This window comes from Porites lutea, chromosome 4 (assembly GCF_958299795.1).
Source record: "Porites lutea chromosome 4, jaPorLute2.1, whole genome shotgun sequence".
In the NCBI taxonomy this organism is placed as follows: domain Eukaryota; kingdom Metazoa; phylum Cnidaria; class Anthozoa; order Scleractinia; family Poritidae; genus Porites; species Porites lutea.
In genome coordinates, this window is record NC_133204.1 from 11,741,996 (window position 1) to 11,758,937 (window position 16,942).

At 35.8% G+C, this 16,942-nt stretch overlaps 2 protein-coding genes across 2 annotated transcripts; both read right to left on the bottom strand.

Moving 5' to 3' along the window:
• Positions 1–293: 293 nt before the first annotated feature.
• Positions 294–4,418, bottom strand: LOC140935009 (uncharacterized). Its single transcript, XM_073384554.1, has 4 exons — positions 4,032–4,418; positions 3,203–3,294; positions 2,053–2,114; positions 294–735 (listed from the first exon to the last, which is right to left on the bottom strand). Exons 2-4 carry the CDS (start codon positions 3,270–3,272, stop codon positions 520–522), a joined length of 348 nt encoding a protein of 115 aa, XP_073240655.1. The 5' UTR covers positions 3,273–3,294; positions 4,032–4,418; the 3' UTR covers positions 294–519.
• Positions 4,419–5,520: 1,102 nt separating this feature from the next.
• On the bottom strand, positions 5,521–16,777 carry LOC140934875 (26S proteasome non-ATPase regulatory subunit 13-like). Its single transcript, XM_073384438.1, has 16 exons — positions 16,616–16,777; positions 14,786–14,864; positions 13,688–13,722; positions 13,435–13,490; positions 13,094–13,137; positions 12,533–12,619; positions 11,797–11,892; positions 11,264–11,339; positions 10,219–10,298; positions 9,975–10,053; positions 9,252–9,298; positions 8,579–8,641; positions 8,120–8,200; positions 7,660–7,705; positions 6,278–6,348; positions 5,521–5,686 (listed from the first exon to the last, which is right to left on the bottom strand). Exons 1-16 carry the CDS (start codon positions 16,708–16,710, stop codon positions 5,591–5,593), a joined length of 1,131 nt encoding a protein of 376 aa, XP_073240539.1. The 5' UTR covers positions 16,711–16,777; the 3' UTR covers positions 5,521–5,590.
• Between the last annotated feature and the right edge of the window lie 165 nt (positions 16,778–16,942).

Consider the following 16,942-nt stretch of genomic DNA (forward strand, 5'->3'; position numbering starts at 1 on the left):
TTGCCCAGTAATGTTCTTATATACAACAAAAGCTAAAACTGAGTTAAAGAGAATTTATGTTTAAACAACAATTCTAGCTGCTCGTAAATCTACACCAAAAGAACAAAACACTTTGCTTTCATCAAGGTTAACTATACACAGCTTCCTCAGATTGAAATTAATTACAAACAAAAATTACTTGTCAATTCTTTCATTTTTGCGCTAAAAGTATAAAGGCCATTGATCTATAAATTATTCGAACAGTTAAATGAAAGTTTAATAACTTTCACTTGTAAGTCAAAAAAACGTGTTTCAAAACCACCAAAACACTCCGTGGACAGTCACAGAATTAAACAAGTATTTTTTTTTTTCAATTACTGCCAAGACCTTAATTCGATGTTAATTTTTTATCATACCATTTCTTAGACTGCTCAATAATAATAGATCATAATATACCATCGATCACGATTACAAGACAATAACCAGTATTAATTTCAATATTTTGTCATAATAATATCTGTCCTTAAATTATTGCTAAAATCATAGCAAATCTTCATTGGATGATCCCCGCGCAGCAGCGTTTCGTTTGGCGCGAATGTATCGTACGACATAGACAACCGTTGCCAAGCAAATCCAGCCACCTGCTACAGCACAGCCAACGGCCACAGCTAGGGCGGACCGATAGCGACCGCGCTCTGCTCTCCTGTTGTGACGTCTGTGTGCTTCTCGACTACGGTGGTGACGAGGAATTTCAGACTGAAAAGAAATTTATTAAGCGATGTAAATTGAAGCTTGTATTAAGGGACTGTGCAATAATTATCAGGAAGGGGGGGGGGGGGTCCTAAAATGAGCTTCACCAAAGGAAAAATTAGATAGGTGCCCCCTCCAGCAGCGTCAAGATTAGCTCTGACTCCCCCTCACGTTCTCTCAAAATTATGATATGCCCCCTCTCTAGAGACCTGTAGACCTAGAAACCCTCTCGCTGTTTAAATCAAGAACAGACCAGGCATGTCTGCGGGACCTCTTAAATGCCAAATGTTTTACTGGCAAAGCTCACAACGTGGTTTGTAACTTCTGTGCATGAACGATTGTTTCAATCTATCATATGTTAACATTCTAAATAAGTTAAAGCATGTGTTTATGTTGATGAAATATTTAGACATTATGGATAGTCAAAGGAGTGGCATCTTTCTATTTGGAAAATGTTTATTTATTCATTATCGAATTTATGAAATTTAATTAAGACCCCCCCTCAACTTACTTGAGAAATCTAATGTAGAGCCCCCCTCCTTTCCATTATTTTAACTTAAGCCCCCCCTCTGGTTTTAGCCCCCCCCCCTCCTGATAATTATTGCACAGTCCCTAAAATATAACTTTAGAAAGCTCAGAAAAGTATAAAGAATGCCTCATCGTTTTAATATTTTTTTAAACGCAAGTCATGCTACAGATGTTATATCGCAAATTCTCAAAATTTGACGAATTCAATGGATCGTCATTCAAAACGGAAAACTTGTGTTGAATAGAACTTTATTATTATTTTCTTTCAACATTTTAATCTTTATCTTACAAAAACATCTTAAATTAAGGGGAAATTAAACGGGCATAAGGTTTCGGTGCAACAATGAGACCAATTTCGATATGTTAAAATTCAGACTTGTCTGCGAGGCAAGGGAAAAAACAACAACAACATCAACAAACAAAGAAATCACCTTTAGTCACAGTAATTTTAATGTATCGAGATTGGTCTATTTCTGGGATCGTTTGAGTGGATATGATTGGTTAATAGTTGCCTTGGATACCTTTGACCAATCATTACGATCCGAGAAATCAACGTACCCAAATCTTGGAGAATCATTAGATGGCTGTGTCTACTTACTTTAATTTTTTCTTTTTTGCTCTCGATCTCTTGTAGACAAGTTAGCAAGATGAACGAAATTTAACTAAAGATATTCATGACAAGTGTGCAGCAGGTAGGTAAACTACGTTGCGTATAAGAATATTTTCACAAACGCCCTCCGACCTGACAATAAAGGAACAATTAGAATTGGCAGGAAAAGAAAAATGGTTTATCACCCTTTGTGGTTCTTGGTCTGTGTCATCCTCAGAAGAATCTTTATCTTCTTCCCCTGCGTTCCCTAAATAATGAAATAGAATAAGAAAGAAGTGAACGAGAGGAAGATAGTCGCCAAAAGGGTTCTTCAATCCCGTCATTCGGACCCCAAATTTCGTGCAATCCCGTAATCCAGATGGTTATTTTTGGCAACCCACCTCACGGTCATACTTTCAATCCCGAAACTCGCCCCAATTTTGCTTTAAAATCCCGAATCCCGCCGAGCTTCAAATAAGGGAAATCCCGGGTCCCGAAAACTATTGAGAACCCTCGAGGAAGGGTAATGATTTGCAAAAAAGCTTTAAATTCTCCGAATCCTCATTATACAGGTTTTACCGTGAAATGGGAATAAACGCGATGATTTATATAAGAAAAATAGCAACTTAATCCGAGAAACATGAGGATCAAATTTATCTCTTTCTTTGTCAGATTCCAGTTTGAAACTGTCTTGCCTGCGTGGTGGAACAACGTGTTCTTCATGATGATACACGCCCATGGTAACCCGGTCTATATAGGGCATTATGTAATATGATCTAAAAAATAATGCAGTAAAATATATTTGCTTAAGCTCTGCGGATGGTGAAATCATGAAAAATAAATTTTCAACTATTTATTCTCTGACACAGTATATCACACACGCGCGAGACTGTGTTTCATCCCATAACAACCAACTAGAAGGGTATTTTTGAGGAAACATAAAGGGTATTGATATATCATAACGACACACCGCCGTGAGTGTTTCATGTTGCTTTCATGCTAAAATGAAATGACTTTGATGGTGAGAATTAAGCGAGGCCTTTTTTTCACTAGATATTCAAAACCCTTTTTTATGTTACTTTTTACTTTGAGAACGGTTTGATTTGAACGATTCAAATTACTAAGACTGCAGGCCTGGCTGCCAGGCGTCCTCTCTTGTTCCGTTGTGCGCTCGACGTCCGGGACGGAAGACCCTGGGGACAAGAACGGCGTTCCAGGCAAATCTCGCTCACGTGACGTGACGGATTATTGTAGGGTACGGGTTTGAGTAAGAACATGTTCGACCTGAGAACTTGTAGGGGCTAGCTAGGCTGCTAAAACTGTTCAAATTCTGACTGCAGAAGATAGATAGCTTACCATTCCCATCTTGTGTTGTGAGCAGTAAAAGTAGAAAAGTCAGAACAACGCACCAAACTGATGAGTGCATGATGGGATTCAAGTCTACATCGCTAAAAATGAAACGGAAAAAAAAACAACAACAACAAAAAAACACTTAATTCGCAACAAGAACTTCGTGTGCAATCGAACCAAAATGATAATAAAAGAGGCTAAACTACAAGACAGCCCTCCACTTAGGCCGTTTCACATATTAATTACTGTAAGTGGTAAGGTCTGAACATCCGAAAAGGAGAAAACAGACAAAAAGAACAGAAAATCAGAAAGTAAATGAAAAGCAGAATCAGAAATCAGAGTCAGAGAGGGAAAGGAGGGAGAAAAACAGCACTGCCCCTTAGCAACTATACCCCCGAACTGCCCCTCATAACCCTTATCTGGAGTCCAAGATACTACTGGGTATCTCGCAGGAAGCAGTACCTAAACGTACGAGTACATTTTCGAAGAACTTGGTTACGAATTTCCAGGAAATACGCGTGGCAGTATCTTGGAATACCCTTGACAGCATTCTGATCTCCTGATCGACCACAATGATTTGGTCTTAATGGGAACTCTACTAAATTAACAACGTACAACCGGTCCCGTTGATGTCTAATCTGATAAATCCACATGTAGTGATTAACATCGTTAAATAATATCCCTGTGGTAGATCGAACACCTTAACTTAGTCATAACTGTATGCACTCAGACGATCACTGAATCTCCCGAAAAGTGAATTAAAACATTACTTTTTACTTTCAAGAGATGGAATGTTAAAGAACAAATGGCAAGGTTTTGTAAACAAATCTCTTACATTTTTCGTTGGATGACAAGCCCTCTTTATTCCTCTTCTCCAAAAATTCTTCTTCTCTTTTACCGGCTTAGTTTTAAAAATTGCTCAAATCTTTTTTGCTTAAAGAGGGTATTTCTTTCTCTTTCCTCTCTGCATCGAATTGGTGGCGAGAAAACGTTTCTTTTGTGTCACAGGTAAAATTGTTTTGCTTTTGGTTTTATGTTACGTGCTTTAAAAGAGGATGTTTATAGTGGGACCTGCAATGAAGTGCCAGGAGAGTTCTACTTTCATGTCAACAGTTGTTTGAGTCACCGGTCTGATCAATGAAATATCAAAATACAGTTGCGTGTGGGAGAAGATCAGACTAATTCCGGACTCTGTTTCTAAACTACGTTCATTCTAGACAATAACTGATCTTTACGAGAAAGCAGTATGTAGAGCGACTTAACACTAGCATATTTTTCACCCCTTCCTAAGCACCATGTTAATTGCTATCGGCGACAAAATCAGTGAACTGCAGTCGCTGAATTGGTATGTTTCGGGGGAGGATAACAATGCTGACCCTCTCCTTCCCTCCCCGAAAAAAGCTTCCTCGCTTTATTCATTTCTCTCCAGCAGTCTAGCCAATAGCACAAAGTTTTTTGGAAGGGGCGGGGGGGGGGGGGGAGGGGAGAGGGGAGGAGTGGGGAGGGAAAAGTCCCTCATGAAGACCGATTGTAGTGGTCACCGTGTAACGTTTTTTTGTTTTTCGAACATAGAGTGCTTTTAATTTACTTTTCAGTGAATTTTTTTGTTTTTAACTATCATACCCTGGCCTCAGAATAACTAAGGGTCACTAATAAATTAACAGAGCGTTTTGGATACTTACATTCCACCTGAGGAAATTTGAAAAAACAACACACAAACGAAAAAGACTGTGAAAGAAGTAAATGTGACTGATTAATACTTCATTTCTCCAGCTGCCAGTAAGGGGGGGCGTTCCCGCCATCTGTGACGTAAAATGTGTATTTCTAAGACAAGACCTAGACCTAGACCTGCTCACTGCAATAACAAAGTTAGAAAACTATAGATAATCTTCTTATGTATCCGGATTGTCCTAGCTTTATATGCTTAGATCACATAAACGGCCACTCTTGTGACCAAATTCATCCCAAACTGGAATTGTCATTATTTGGTATCCCAGCAAACAGGGCCGAGTTGTTGAAGGCTGGGTTAAGATAACCCAGGGTTACTGCGAGATTTGAATTCAGATTTGAAAGTTTCAAAAGCATTTCACTTTTAATTCTTTTCGTGTACAAGTTGACGATTGGAAGCTCTGAAAATAACAGAGAAAATTATCCGAGAAAATGCTTTAGAATACCAGAAAAAGAAGCCCGGGTTCAGCCAATAGCAATAACTGACTCAATAATTGCTATCTAAAGGAACATGAAGCGTAAATGAGTGTTTACATCAGACTTAGATATTCAGTGAAAGGACGGTAAATTCTAACTCTAGAAAACATACTAAGACATTTCTCGGCAATTTAGAAAGTTTATTATTAATATCTTCTTTATTACAAATGAAGCAGAGAAGTAACAAATTTACACGAGCAGCTCAGGACCTTGGTCTTCAACAGAATAGACTTGGGTCTTGACTTTCTCACACCACTCTGATAAACGGTCTCTCATATGGCCAATCTACAGATAACAGACAGACCAAGAACAGTATGAACACCCATTCAATCCATAACCCTTTGTCACCTTCCTTTGAATAATGACGCATTTGGTTACCAGAAATAAGAACACCCCAAAACGCACGAATTCGCTGCTGCGACAGGCTGTGGCTTATCCTCTTTCTCAAAGTGCGCTTGATTTCCGCCGCAAAGGCGCGGGCTCATTTCTCGAACAGCGCCTCTGTTTTTGAAATCCACTCTTAACGCTCATTCTTTCTCATGAATTTAAGTTTTCTTTTAATCGCATATGAAAGTCATGAGAAATGGGCTACCTACTTACATGGATACGCATACTTATAAGCCACGATTTTTATTTCCGCTGTTTTGAGACGAGTGTATTATAATCTTGCCACACCCCTTCCCCCCCGGATATACATTGTATCTGAGAAATTCCTCGTAGGTGAGAGGCGAGCCATCAAGATAATATTCCCCCACCCCCCCCCCCCCAAAAAAAAAAAAAAAAAAAAAAAAAACTACAACAATCTCTTTGTAGAACTGAGGAAGGTCAGCTAAATGCAGCTGTGAGTGTGATTAAGTGTAATGTGAGAATATTTACCTGGGTCAAGTCCAATACTCTTGGTTGAACCCAAGTCATGTGAACCATCTGCTCAACTTCATCAATGGAGCCTGATGGCAAATTACACATCTGTAAGTGTGAATAGCATTAAAATATTCCCGAAGGGGAGGTGAATAATATACAACTATCCCCCCGAAGGGGAGGTAAATAATATACAACTATCCCCCGGAAGGGGAGGTGAATAGTATACAACCATCCCCTGAAGGGGGATAAAAAATATACAACTATCCCCCGAAGGGGAGGTGAATAGTGGTGGATATATTAGTGCTATGAACCGACCCTGACGGAGATAGCGGTTTTAGTATTTTCCAAATCAGTTGGATAAAAATCAAAAAGGAACTTTTTTTAATAAAAGAGGTCACTTTGTTACAGTTTGTTAACGTTTCAGTTGACACGGTTTCGGGATCATTTTTTTATGACTTTGTTGCAAATTCAGTAAGAAATTTTTCTTCTACCGACGAGTAAACACCAAGAGGCCAAATTTTGTCTCTTTCTTGGTATTTGCTGGCGCAGCTGCTTCATCTACCGCTAAAATTTCATCTTTCGAAACTGTTGCGAAACGAGAAGCCATTTTGAATACCGTCTCAACACCGAGTGAATATCCAAGGATATTCCCAGTTACAGGAGCCAATCAAAACGCGCGAAAATTGCCAGTTACTGATTTGGTGAATACTAAAACTTTGATTTCTCGAATAAAGTTTTAATATTTAAAATATATTTCTTGATTTCATTAAGGAAGCTTTCATTTTTGAAAACTGGAGTTGGACTTCGCACAAAAATTCTGACTTTGATTTCGTAACTGAATTTTTTTTTTGGTTCCTAAATGGGATTAAGCTTCTCAAATGAGATTTCCAATCTCTTAAATAAAGTTTTCCCATAAATACAATGTTGATTTCAAAAATTGTATTTTGATTCTCAACAGACATTTTCGGTTTTTCAAATAAAGTTTTGTTTTTGCTATGGATATCTTAGGTAAAATTTTTATTTCCAAAAGAGATTTCGATTCTCAACCGAAACGTAGCTTTCAATAATTGCACGTTTTGCTAGGCAAATTGTTCCTCTGTGATATTTCAAACAAAGTTTAAGTTTTAAAAATTAATGTCCCTTGACTTTTAAAAAGGGTGTTTTGATTTCTTAGGTAAAGTGAACCGGCCTCAGAAATGAGAAGGTAAATTGTTGGGTATAACAAATTGCAAAATCATCATATCAATCATATCATTACAATCTTATTTCAGAATTCAAAATGTGATATCGTGATCAAACCTTTTTTAAGAAGTGAAAAAACGAAGCTATATTTTTATACTGGAACTCCTTGAGTACATTCTATGTAGGTACATGGTATGTTCATCACAACTTTTTACCTTTTACTAAACCAAGTGATAAAGCTTTCATCACAAGAAGTTCAACCTGGGGTTGAAAAAAGGAAAGTTACAATAAAATCATGGCTAAAAGAGGCCAACCAACATACACAATACTGTACAAATAGTATGTTCCTATAAATGGTAGAAAGTTTTACACCAATATAGATATAAAAAAATATGACGAATTGATTGACATGTATAATTATGTACATTTATCTGCACGATGTATTTATAATTTGTAAGTGAAGTAGGCAGCTAACATTAAACTGGAAGAACTGTTGAATGAGTCTGTGAAGCTTGGTGACTGCAGTATACGCGTGCAATAAGGAATTAAGTGTTTAAACTGACTTAAATGATAAATGAATGAAATCGTTGACAAATGCGTCATCTACTTTTGTCCCTGATTGAAGAAACCTGAAACCTTAGTGACAACCCTGTAAAAAGTTGACTGTTATTTAACCTCTTCAAGGGGCAGCTGTGCTTCTTTTGCTATCATTTCAAATGTCAGGTTTCTGTCATTGGATGGCCTTTTAAATGTCAACTGTGAAAAACAATACAAAAAAAAACCAAACAAACAAATAAGCAAGCGAAAAGACAAACGATGATGAGTTAAGCTGTAAGAGAGACAGAACAATTTCGCTCAACATTGTAAGGGAAACAACAAAACCAGAATGTACGTTGATTTAATACAGTGATCAGGCAGAAAACAGAGTAAAATTGATGATATAATTATATAAATGTCATTTAATGAGTCTTTGAAGATGCTCTTGCTTCTTTTCACAACCCTGCAAAACATCTTTTTTTGAACAGACCCCTCTCTTCTACTTTACCAATGTTAAAATATTAAAGGTAGAAAGTACATGTATCAGTACATGCAAAAGGAACAGAAACAATAATAATGGAATAAAAACTAACAGACCTCCATCAAACAGAGTAGACTAATCTTCTGTCTCAGGCTCTTGTAGTTGCGGTTTAAGTCAGCCTGTAGAAGAGAAATGGTAATTAATCAGTACTACGACACTGCAAGTCTGTACAATAATACATAATTATTCTATGCAATAATATAACTTTAAACTGTAGGAAGCCATACCTTGCATCATAATTAAAGGAATTACAGTACTTCTTTGAGTTTTTTGAAGTTTGTGAATAGTATGGCCTATCCACCTCATCAGTCTCACAGAATTTCAGATAGTTCAAACTTCTTGCCTAACTTATTATTTAAGCTTCTTTTCTTAATTACCTGTTTGTTAATTGTTCTGTTGTTTTATTGTACTCATAATTATTTTGCTGTAAATAAGCTAAAGAAGTTAAAATAAGAATGTTCAGTGTTCAGTGCCATTATTTCAAGGTTTACAATGATAGCTGAGGTGAAGTTTAAGCTGACAAGCATCTAAAGTTGATGCTTGTCCAAGTGGACAGATTGGCTAAATTTTATCGTAAAGTGGAGCAGGTAAATTTTAGGTTGACAAACAATTGTTTAATCCCCTCGAAAATGATCCTGGTATTTTTTATGTGTATGGCTACACACTGACAACAAACAAAAAGAAGCATTTTTATCTAGAAATTGTAGTAGTATTTGACGTCTAAATTACCTGTTTCTGCCAATGACGCTTGAGCTGTTCAAATTTACTTAAGTCACCTGAGGAGGAACGGTTAAGATGAGTGCATGTACATGTAACTAGCAACAAGACACACCAGAATAAAAAAATCCCTCATTGTTCTTAAAAGTTTCCCTGACCTTAACAAAATAAAATTTAAAAAAATATTTACATTTTCCTTCCATTCCTTCTCCCTTCTGACAAAGATTTCAATACAATGTTTAATCTGGGAGTAAGCAGTAAGCTTAGTATCATGTACAGAGTGATGACACAGACTGCAATGGAAAATATATCCCTAACCTTTCAATCCCTGACCCAACAATAATTTTACTTTTCACTTTCAATGTATATTACATGTACAGTATGTTGTGGTTCAACTAAATTTCTACAAGTGCTTTAAATTTCATCTTCACTTTTTCTTTGCGTTATCATACACTGAACATTACTATATCAAAAACAAAGCGCAAAAAATTTAAACCAAAGAAAAAATTAACCCAAATAGGCACAGCTACAAAATATACAACACCTTGCAGTGATTCATGATTATATTAGTGCAGTTTAGTAGGAATGTAAATGTATTACACTGAAATGTTTTCAATTTTGTTATTGCCAAGCTGTCATGAGAACAGCTGAAGAGTTTTATTGTGTTAACTATATGAAATACAGTGTACATATACCAGCCACTGCTATACATTGTACTTAATGGGGAAAACATACCACTATTGAAAGCATAGAGTAATTCAATTAGCCATCCATGTGGTGTTCCTTTGAGGGACTCCAGAACAGGATGTGCCAACTGAGAAAACAAACAAATGATACTTATTGAACATGGACGTTTTTTTAATGTCTTTACTTCAATAATAGTTTTCTAATGTTATAAATGTATAAGACAGTACATGAAGAGTAGTGAAAGCTCTTATCGCTATGGCGTCAGGGCATGCATGTTCATAGTGCAACCTACCAGCTCTCCAAAGTTATAAATATCATTCCCTAGTAAAGCTGCCAGTGATAGGTGAAGGGCTTTATCAACTTGTTCAGCAACTGATAAATAAACCAGAAAAGCTACAGTAAACAGTCACTTTTCATACCATCTTTACAATGAAAACCACAACAACCTGCTATGTCAAGGGAGTTCATGTACAAAACAATACAAAGAATGTGTTATAAGTTCCTTATTCAGGCATAACCAACTCCTGTACAAACCTTGTAGTGTAAGGCAATGTAAAGGAGGAGACAAAAGCATTGTTTGATAGCCTGGGGTTAGTGAAACAACCTGTCAGGCTAGCACACTTTGTCAGACAGGCAAGCAGCATTTTGCTGAGCAACGTAAATGGTAACGAAAAAGGGTGTTGGTAGGCCTCTGCTACTGCTCCACGTGTAGGTCAATAATCATAAAATAAATAACTATCATTAATTTGAATGTTTAATTTTTCATACAGTATTATGTATTAATAGGACAAAACCCCAAAGATAGACTTAATCATAATTCTTCACAATGAATTTTTTTAACAAATCCGACTCCAAAAAATGGTTTTGAAACTTGTGGGTCTTAACATTGTACATGTAACAAAGTTCACTCCCACACTGTATTGTGCAGTCTATTAATTTGTTATGTCCGCACATTTAGCCAGACATAACTGCTTAAGATTGACACCATGCAGTGCTCTAAGCTTTTCATTTAATTAGTTGCTTATCAAGATACATTTCCACATGAACATTCAGCTATATGCATACACAAGTACAACCTCCCCCCCTCCCCCCGGCCCCTGGAAGGAGTTCTTTGCAGAATGCAGAATGGCTGCCAAACATTGAATGACCCTGAAGTTTATTGATAAGGGTTAGAGATCTGAGTAAATCAAATTCCATTTCTGTTTGCCCTGTATATTAAAAACCCTTCCTAGAACTACATGTAGACTGACTCAGTTTCCTTAACTTAACTGCAAAATACACCTGCCACTTAATGACTGTTTGCATTAAAGTAAACTAACAAGTCATGTACAACAAACCTGGCATGGTTTTAATATCTACACAGCCCAGGAACCTCAGAGCATCTCTGTAGTAGTCATTGTATGAGCCAGTAATCTAACAAAAGATAAAGGGCACAATGTACATGGTCAGTTTTTTATGAAATTATGGAGCAGTATGGATTTTAAAACTGCATTATTAAAAAGAATTGGTCATGGTACAAGGATTTGTAATCTGACATTTCACACTTAATTGAGAGCATCTCCTGGTATCATGTTTTAGAACATGTATTCTACACAATGTGAGCCAAACTTAACTCATTTAAGCTGGTGTACACTGGATAATTGCCAAAATCCAAGAATAAGAAATAAAATTAAACCTCTTTGAAAAATTTAAAACAACAACAAAAAATAAACCCCAAAACATATGACAGTTGAAGTACTGACAGTAAACAAGACCAAATAACTACTCTGTATAAACAATAAGCACCAACCCACATAAGCTGTTAACCGCCTACAATAGATGTACTTCTGGATAGGTGCTATATAAATGTTATTATTATGAATGTACTTACTTTGTGATAGTTACTGCACAGTTCATAAAATCTGCCATGGACTGTAGTTACTCCATCAATGGTTTCTAGTACGGCTCTAGCTTGCTCCACTATCGTCTACAAAAAAAATAGTGTCAGGTTGTACATGTAACAAGAGAGGATGGATTCAGGATTAGTACAGATACTTTTAATCGTACAGTGTACATGTACACGTATGCTTATGTCTGCAATGTGTAATTAAGATTAGCCCTGTGTGACTACACAAAAGTGAGAGACACAAAGTTGTGTTTAGTTTAAATAGGAGATGAAGTAGACTGATTCGCTCCAAGTCATCTTTTTTGTTAAGAATGTGGTTTTGAACAGGACTACACACACTCACAAAACATTTACAGTGTACGAGCTACATTGTACCAGTACAACAAAATATTATTTCTTTTGGTGATAACCTTAGATGAACTACCGGTAACTTGAGTTTTCTGAGTTTCATTAACTTCACTTGCCCAAAAAAATAAATAAAACAAAAATAACCACGAACAATGGTTGTATGCAGCAATAAAACTGCTATTAAGTTAATATGAAGTACATGAAGAAAGCTGTACAAAATAACAATATGCTTTGAGAAAACTTAACAAAAAGTTACTATGCAAACATGTAATATTATTTTATTATGACTTACATGTAGACTGTTACTTTATTCACAAGAATCAAAACCAAAAATTAAATCTATAAAGTATAAATTTTCTGTATGTACATGTACCTTTGTTTCTTCCATGTTCCCCTGTTGGAGTTTAATATTACCAATGGCTGTCATGCAGAGCACTTCAGCTTCTACATCATTTTTTATCTGTAGGAAAAGCACAATTTAAGAAAAATTCTTTTGGTGATTTAAGTAAAGTTTACACTGAACACAGATGTGCATAATTGGATGGATGGCTGCTATATAGTGAGTCAAAATGTGATACTTTGAGGGAGTGTGCCCAACCTCAAGGAGACAAAGGAAATTGAGAATCAATCTACATGTAGGTTAAAAAATTTTTTCCTGAATTTTAAAAGCAATTTTCACAAGCCTGCCACAACTGTATATGTTGGGTTTCAATATTACCTGAAATTTAAATTTTCTCTTCTTTTTTTTGAGTATGGTAATGTACAAATGTAGGGTAATGAGTTTTAAACAAAAGAAAACTTTAAAATTTTAAACCAAGGATAAAATTGAACCACGACATAAATACACTTTAAAATGCAAATCTCAGACTTGTAGTCAAGGGAAGTTACATTAACTTTAACTTATGCTTAAAAAATGGGCAATACAAGTGCAAACCTTCTCTTTTTCTCTCTCCAGGAACTCAAGAGCAGTTTCTGGTTCTAAAAAGAAACATACATTTGTTTACACCGTCAATTAAAACTGCAACTGAAGTTTCATTACAAATACTACAAGTACTTCTATCAACTCTGTTTATGCAGTTAGCAAATAGTGATTTAGATTTATTTGACTTCAGGTTAATTTTGATTTAACCTAGGTTGACTCTCAGTTTGTCTTCTAGCCCTAAGAGACAATGGAAATTGAGAGTCAACCTAGGTTAAAAAGATTTTAACTTGAAATCAAATTTGACCTGTAACATTATTTTATACAATTATTTGTCTGATAATTTTGTTAACTACCTTTGATTTCCTTTATGACGTACAACACAATTTCCATGAGGGAGAGCATGTTTATTCTACAATAATAAAAAAATATTACAAAAAAGAAAGTGTTTAGATTGACCACAGGAAAAATCTAAGCTGTAGTATTGTAAGCATGAAACCCAACAAAGAACTTTCTTCTATATAATCATTTGTACATACATGTATGAGCTAAAAAAAAAGACCTTCATGTACTGCCATATACATGTACAGTAAATTTAGTTGAAGTTACCTGTGTTCAAAGTCTGCGATGAAATTTTCAAACATCTACAAAAAAGAGGGATAATGTACTTTTACACCCAAGTATTTATTATTATTATTATTATTATTATTATTATTATTATTATCATCAACATTATTATTGCTGGGAATTTACGTACCAAGCTTTCTGTTCACATCTGCGTACACTGACTTACTTACAGTAAAGATAGGTGATGTAGTGTACTGTAATCTAAATCATTTAATACAATTTCACAAAATCTACAACAAGTCCACATGACTTTTAATTCACTCGTTACTCCGGTGAATAAAGAGGACAAAGCATTTTAAACTCAGGATGGAGTACGTGTACATGTACAGCTTGTCATTCAGGCAAGCTGTAGCTCCCAAAAGTCATTCTGACTAGCCCAAAACAAAATCTTTGATTCAAAAAGAATAAATTATTGATTACAGTTCTTCTGTAATTTGAATTCCCAAAAAAACTTCACTTGCCCATTGGGGGAGTTACATGTAACAACAGCATTCACCAGCCTGACAGCAAAATACACTAACCCCAGGTTACGTGTATCTGACACTACTTTCTTTGCATCCTAGAACTTATATGTAAGTGAAGACCTCTTAAAAAGCAATCATGTATATGTTGTAGTTAAATTTTATCTCAGGTAATTTTTTTTTGTTTTTTTTTGTTTTTGAGTATGGTAATGTATGCTAATGAAGTTTAAACAAAAGAAAAAATAAAAACTATGTGAGATAAAGAATTAACTACAACATATACATTGTTAATTTCAAGGAAACCCTTTAAATTGTATTTATCTTCTAGGCACATTGCAGTGAAAAACATTTGGGAAGAAAAGAAATTGCACTTTTAAGTTAAAACTTAGCTCAGTGATGTGATCAAATTAGGAAATTTTTCTGTTTTTTTTTTTTTAATTATGAAGTAGCCTGATATCAGATATGTACATGTACATGTCATTTTATGGCAAAAAGTGTACAAGTCAATGGATTGCACAAGTGCTTAATACAAGTGTGAAACAATTCCCTCAATTTCCCACTGAAACAGCCAAATTTGTTGACAACATTTTTCACAGCTGTATGGTTTCTTGACAGTTACCTCAACAAGCCCTCCATTTTGAGCAAAGTAGTCATTCTTAACAAACTCAGTAAGTTTGAGAGTTAGCTGATGCCACAACCTGAAAGATATTATTTTACAGATTTTCATACAATAGGATTTAAAAAAAAAAAACAGGTACAGAGTCCTATGTTTAAAGGAAGTGTGATTCATACTGTAAAACTCCAAAAACAAGCCCTGGGGCTTATATTTTTCAAAGGCCCTTTTTGAGGGGCTTATATTCAGAGGGGCTTATATACAGAGGAAAATTTGCACTTCACAATCAGCCAGGTTTATACAACTGTGTTGGGAGCGAAATATGCCTCAAAGCTTATAGTTGGAAGGAAATTTATGTCAGTAATTTGCAGTTTTTACTGAAACTCGCCTTGAGGATGTAGATCTTTCTAAACCTCAGCCATGCAAGTACTTCGTCTATATGGACCAAGAATATGGCAAATGCAAACATTTATGTGTTACTGTACAGTTTTTGCTTTGTTTTATTTTGAATTTGAGGACAATTTCCGAGTACAAGCCATGGGGGGCTTGTATTTGGAGGGGCAATTTATCGGATGTTTTTTTGTGTTACGAGTTTGGGGGGTCTATATTTAGGGTGATTCATACATGGAGTGGCTTATTTTCAGAATTTCACGGTATTCCATGTATGCAAGTGCACTTTGGCATATCTGTCAAGAGATCAAATCTACAGACATCTTTACAGACAGAAATTTATATTGATAGTAATACAGGCACTTCTCTATATTGTACAGTGCATCTTGTCTCAAAGACACCAATTAATTTCTACAATTCCTTCAACTGTACCACTACTATAGGGACATCTCTATAATGTGGACACTAAGGTCTGCCCCCCTGGGGAGAGCACCTACAGAAAACACTGGGCCACCCTGGTCCACTTTGAGAATAATTTGACTGCATGTTTTTAAACTTATTTTTCCTATAATTGGTCATGAGCCTCTGCTACAGCTGAAAATTGTAGGACCTTTCAGTGAAGATAAGATAATATAAGATTATTTATTCATCGTCAAATACACAGGGAGTGGTTACAAAGTCTACCAAGCCCGAGACTAAGTATTAACAAGGCTAAAAATCTAAAACAAGTTAACTAGGATCAATGCTGCATATTGATATTTAAAAAAATTGATAAAAATACAAAGCTAATTGAAAATATAAAGAGAAAAACCCTCAAATATGACTTGTATATAATACTAAGAAAAAAGGTACACAATTCAATTAATTAATTAACACAACCTGCAAGTATTGGCTCAACTAAATGCTATTGAAAACACCTTTTCCATGTACAAAGAGTTATAAAAATACATATAAGCTTTTTACTTGGGCGACCTGTACACACGGAGTGATATGTCGCTGCAAGCTTGTTGCTGCAACTTGTCGCCTAGTATGTACCGACCTTTATGTTTATAAGTATAGACTGTTGTTATCTCGATATACGTGGCCTTTGAAGCCCAAGATTTTTTAAGTGAAGTTTTCTAATTTGAAATTTTTTTCATAAGGAGGCCCGTGGCCAGCTTACATGCGTCTAGTTCAGAGTAAGCTTACTGTTATTATCAAAAGCTCAACGAGTCACAGTGTGGCAAATGTACATTGCAAGCAGCCTGCACGATAACTCCTACCAAACAGGCTATTAACACAACTTACAAAAATAATTTAGATCTGTGTAGTTACGTTTTTTTCAAACCCAAAAACGTGTTCTGTGACTCGATTACTAGACACAGACCTTAACAAGCAGACATGACTAAGCAATCCCAGTGTATCAGCTGAGTTCATCAAACTGTCAGAAAATCGAACAAACCTCACCTTTTTTCGTATAACTCTCCTAGAGAAACCCAATCCGACGCTAAAGGTCCCCCTTCGCTCTGTTTTCTACTCAAATATCCTTTTACATCCCTCATTTTGTGGGAAATTTATACGTATTCAAGTTCCTTCACAAAGAAATTTTCAAGATGGCGGTGATCTCGTGTTGCTAATGAGCCCAACGTATTTCAGACCAGCGGTAAAAGTAACGTAGGAAGAAACTACTCTTTGATCAGAAACATGAGTTTCCCGCCAAAAAGTGGTCAAGATCCGACGGGAACAAACTTCACTCACAACGGACATCGATTCATACAATCGTCTGCATGCATA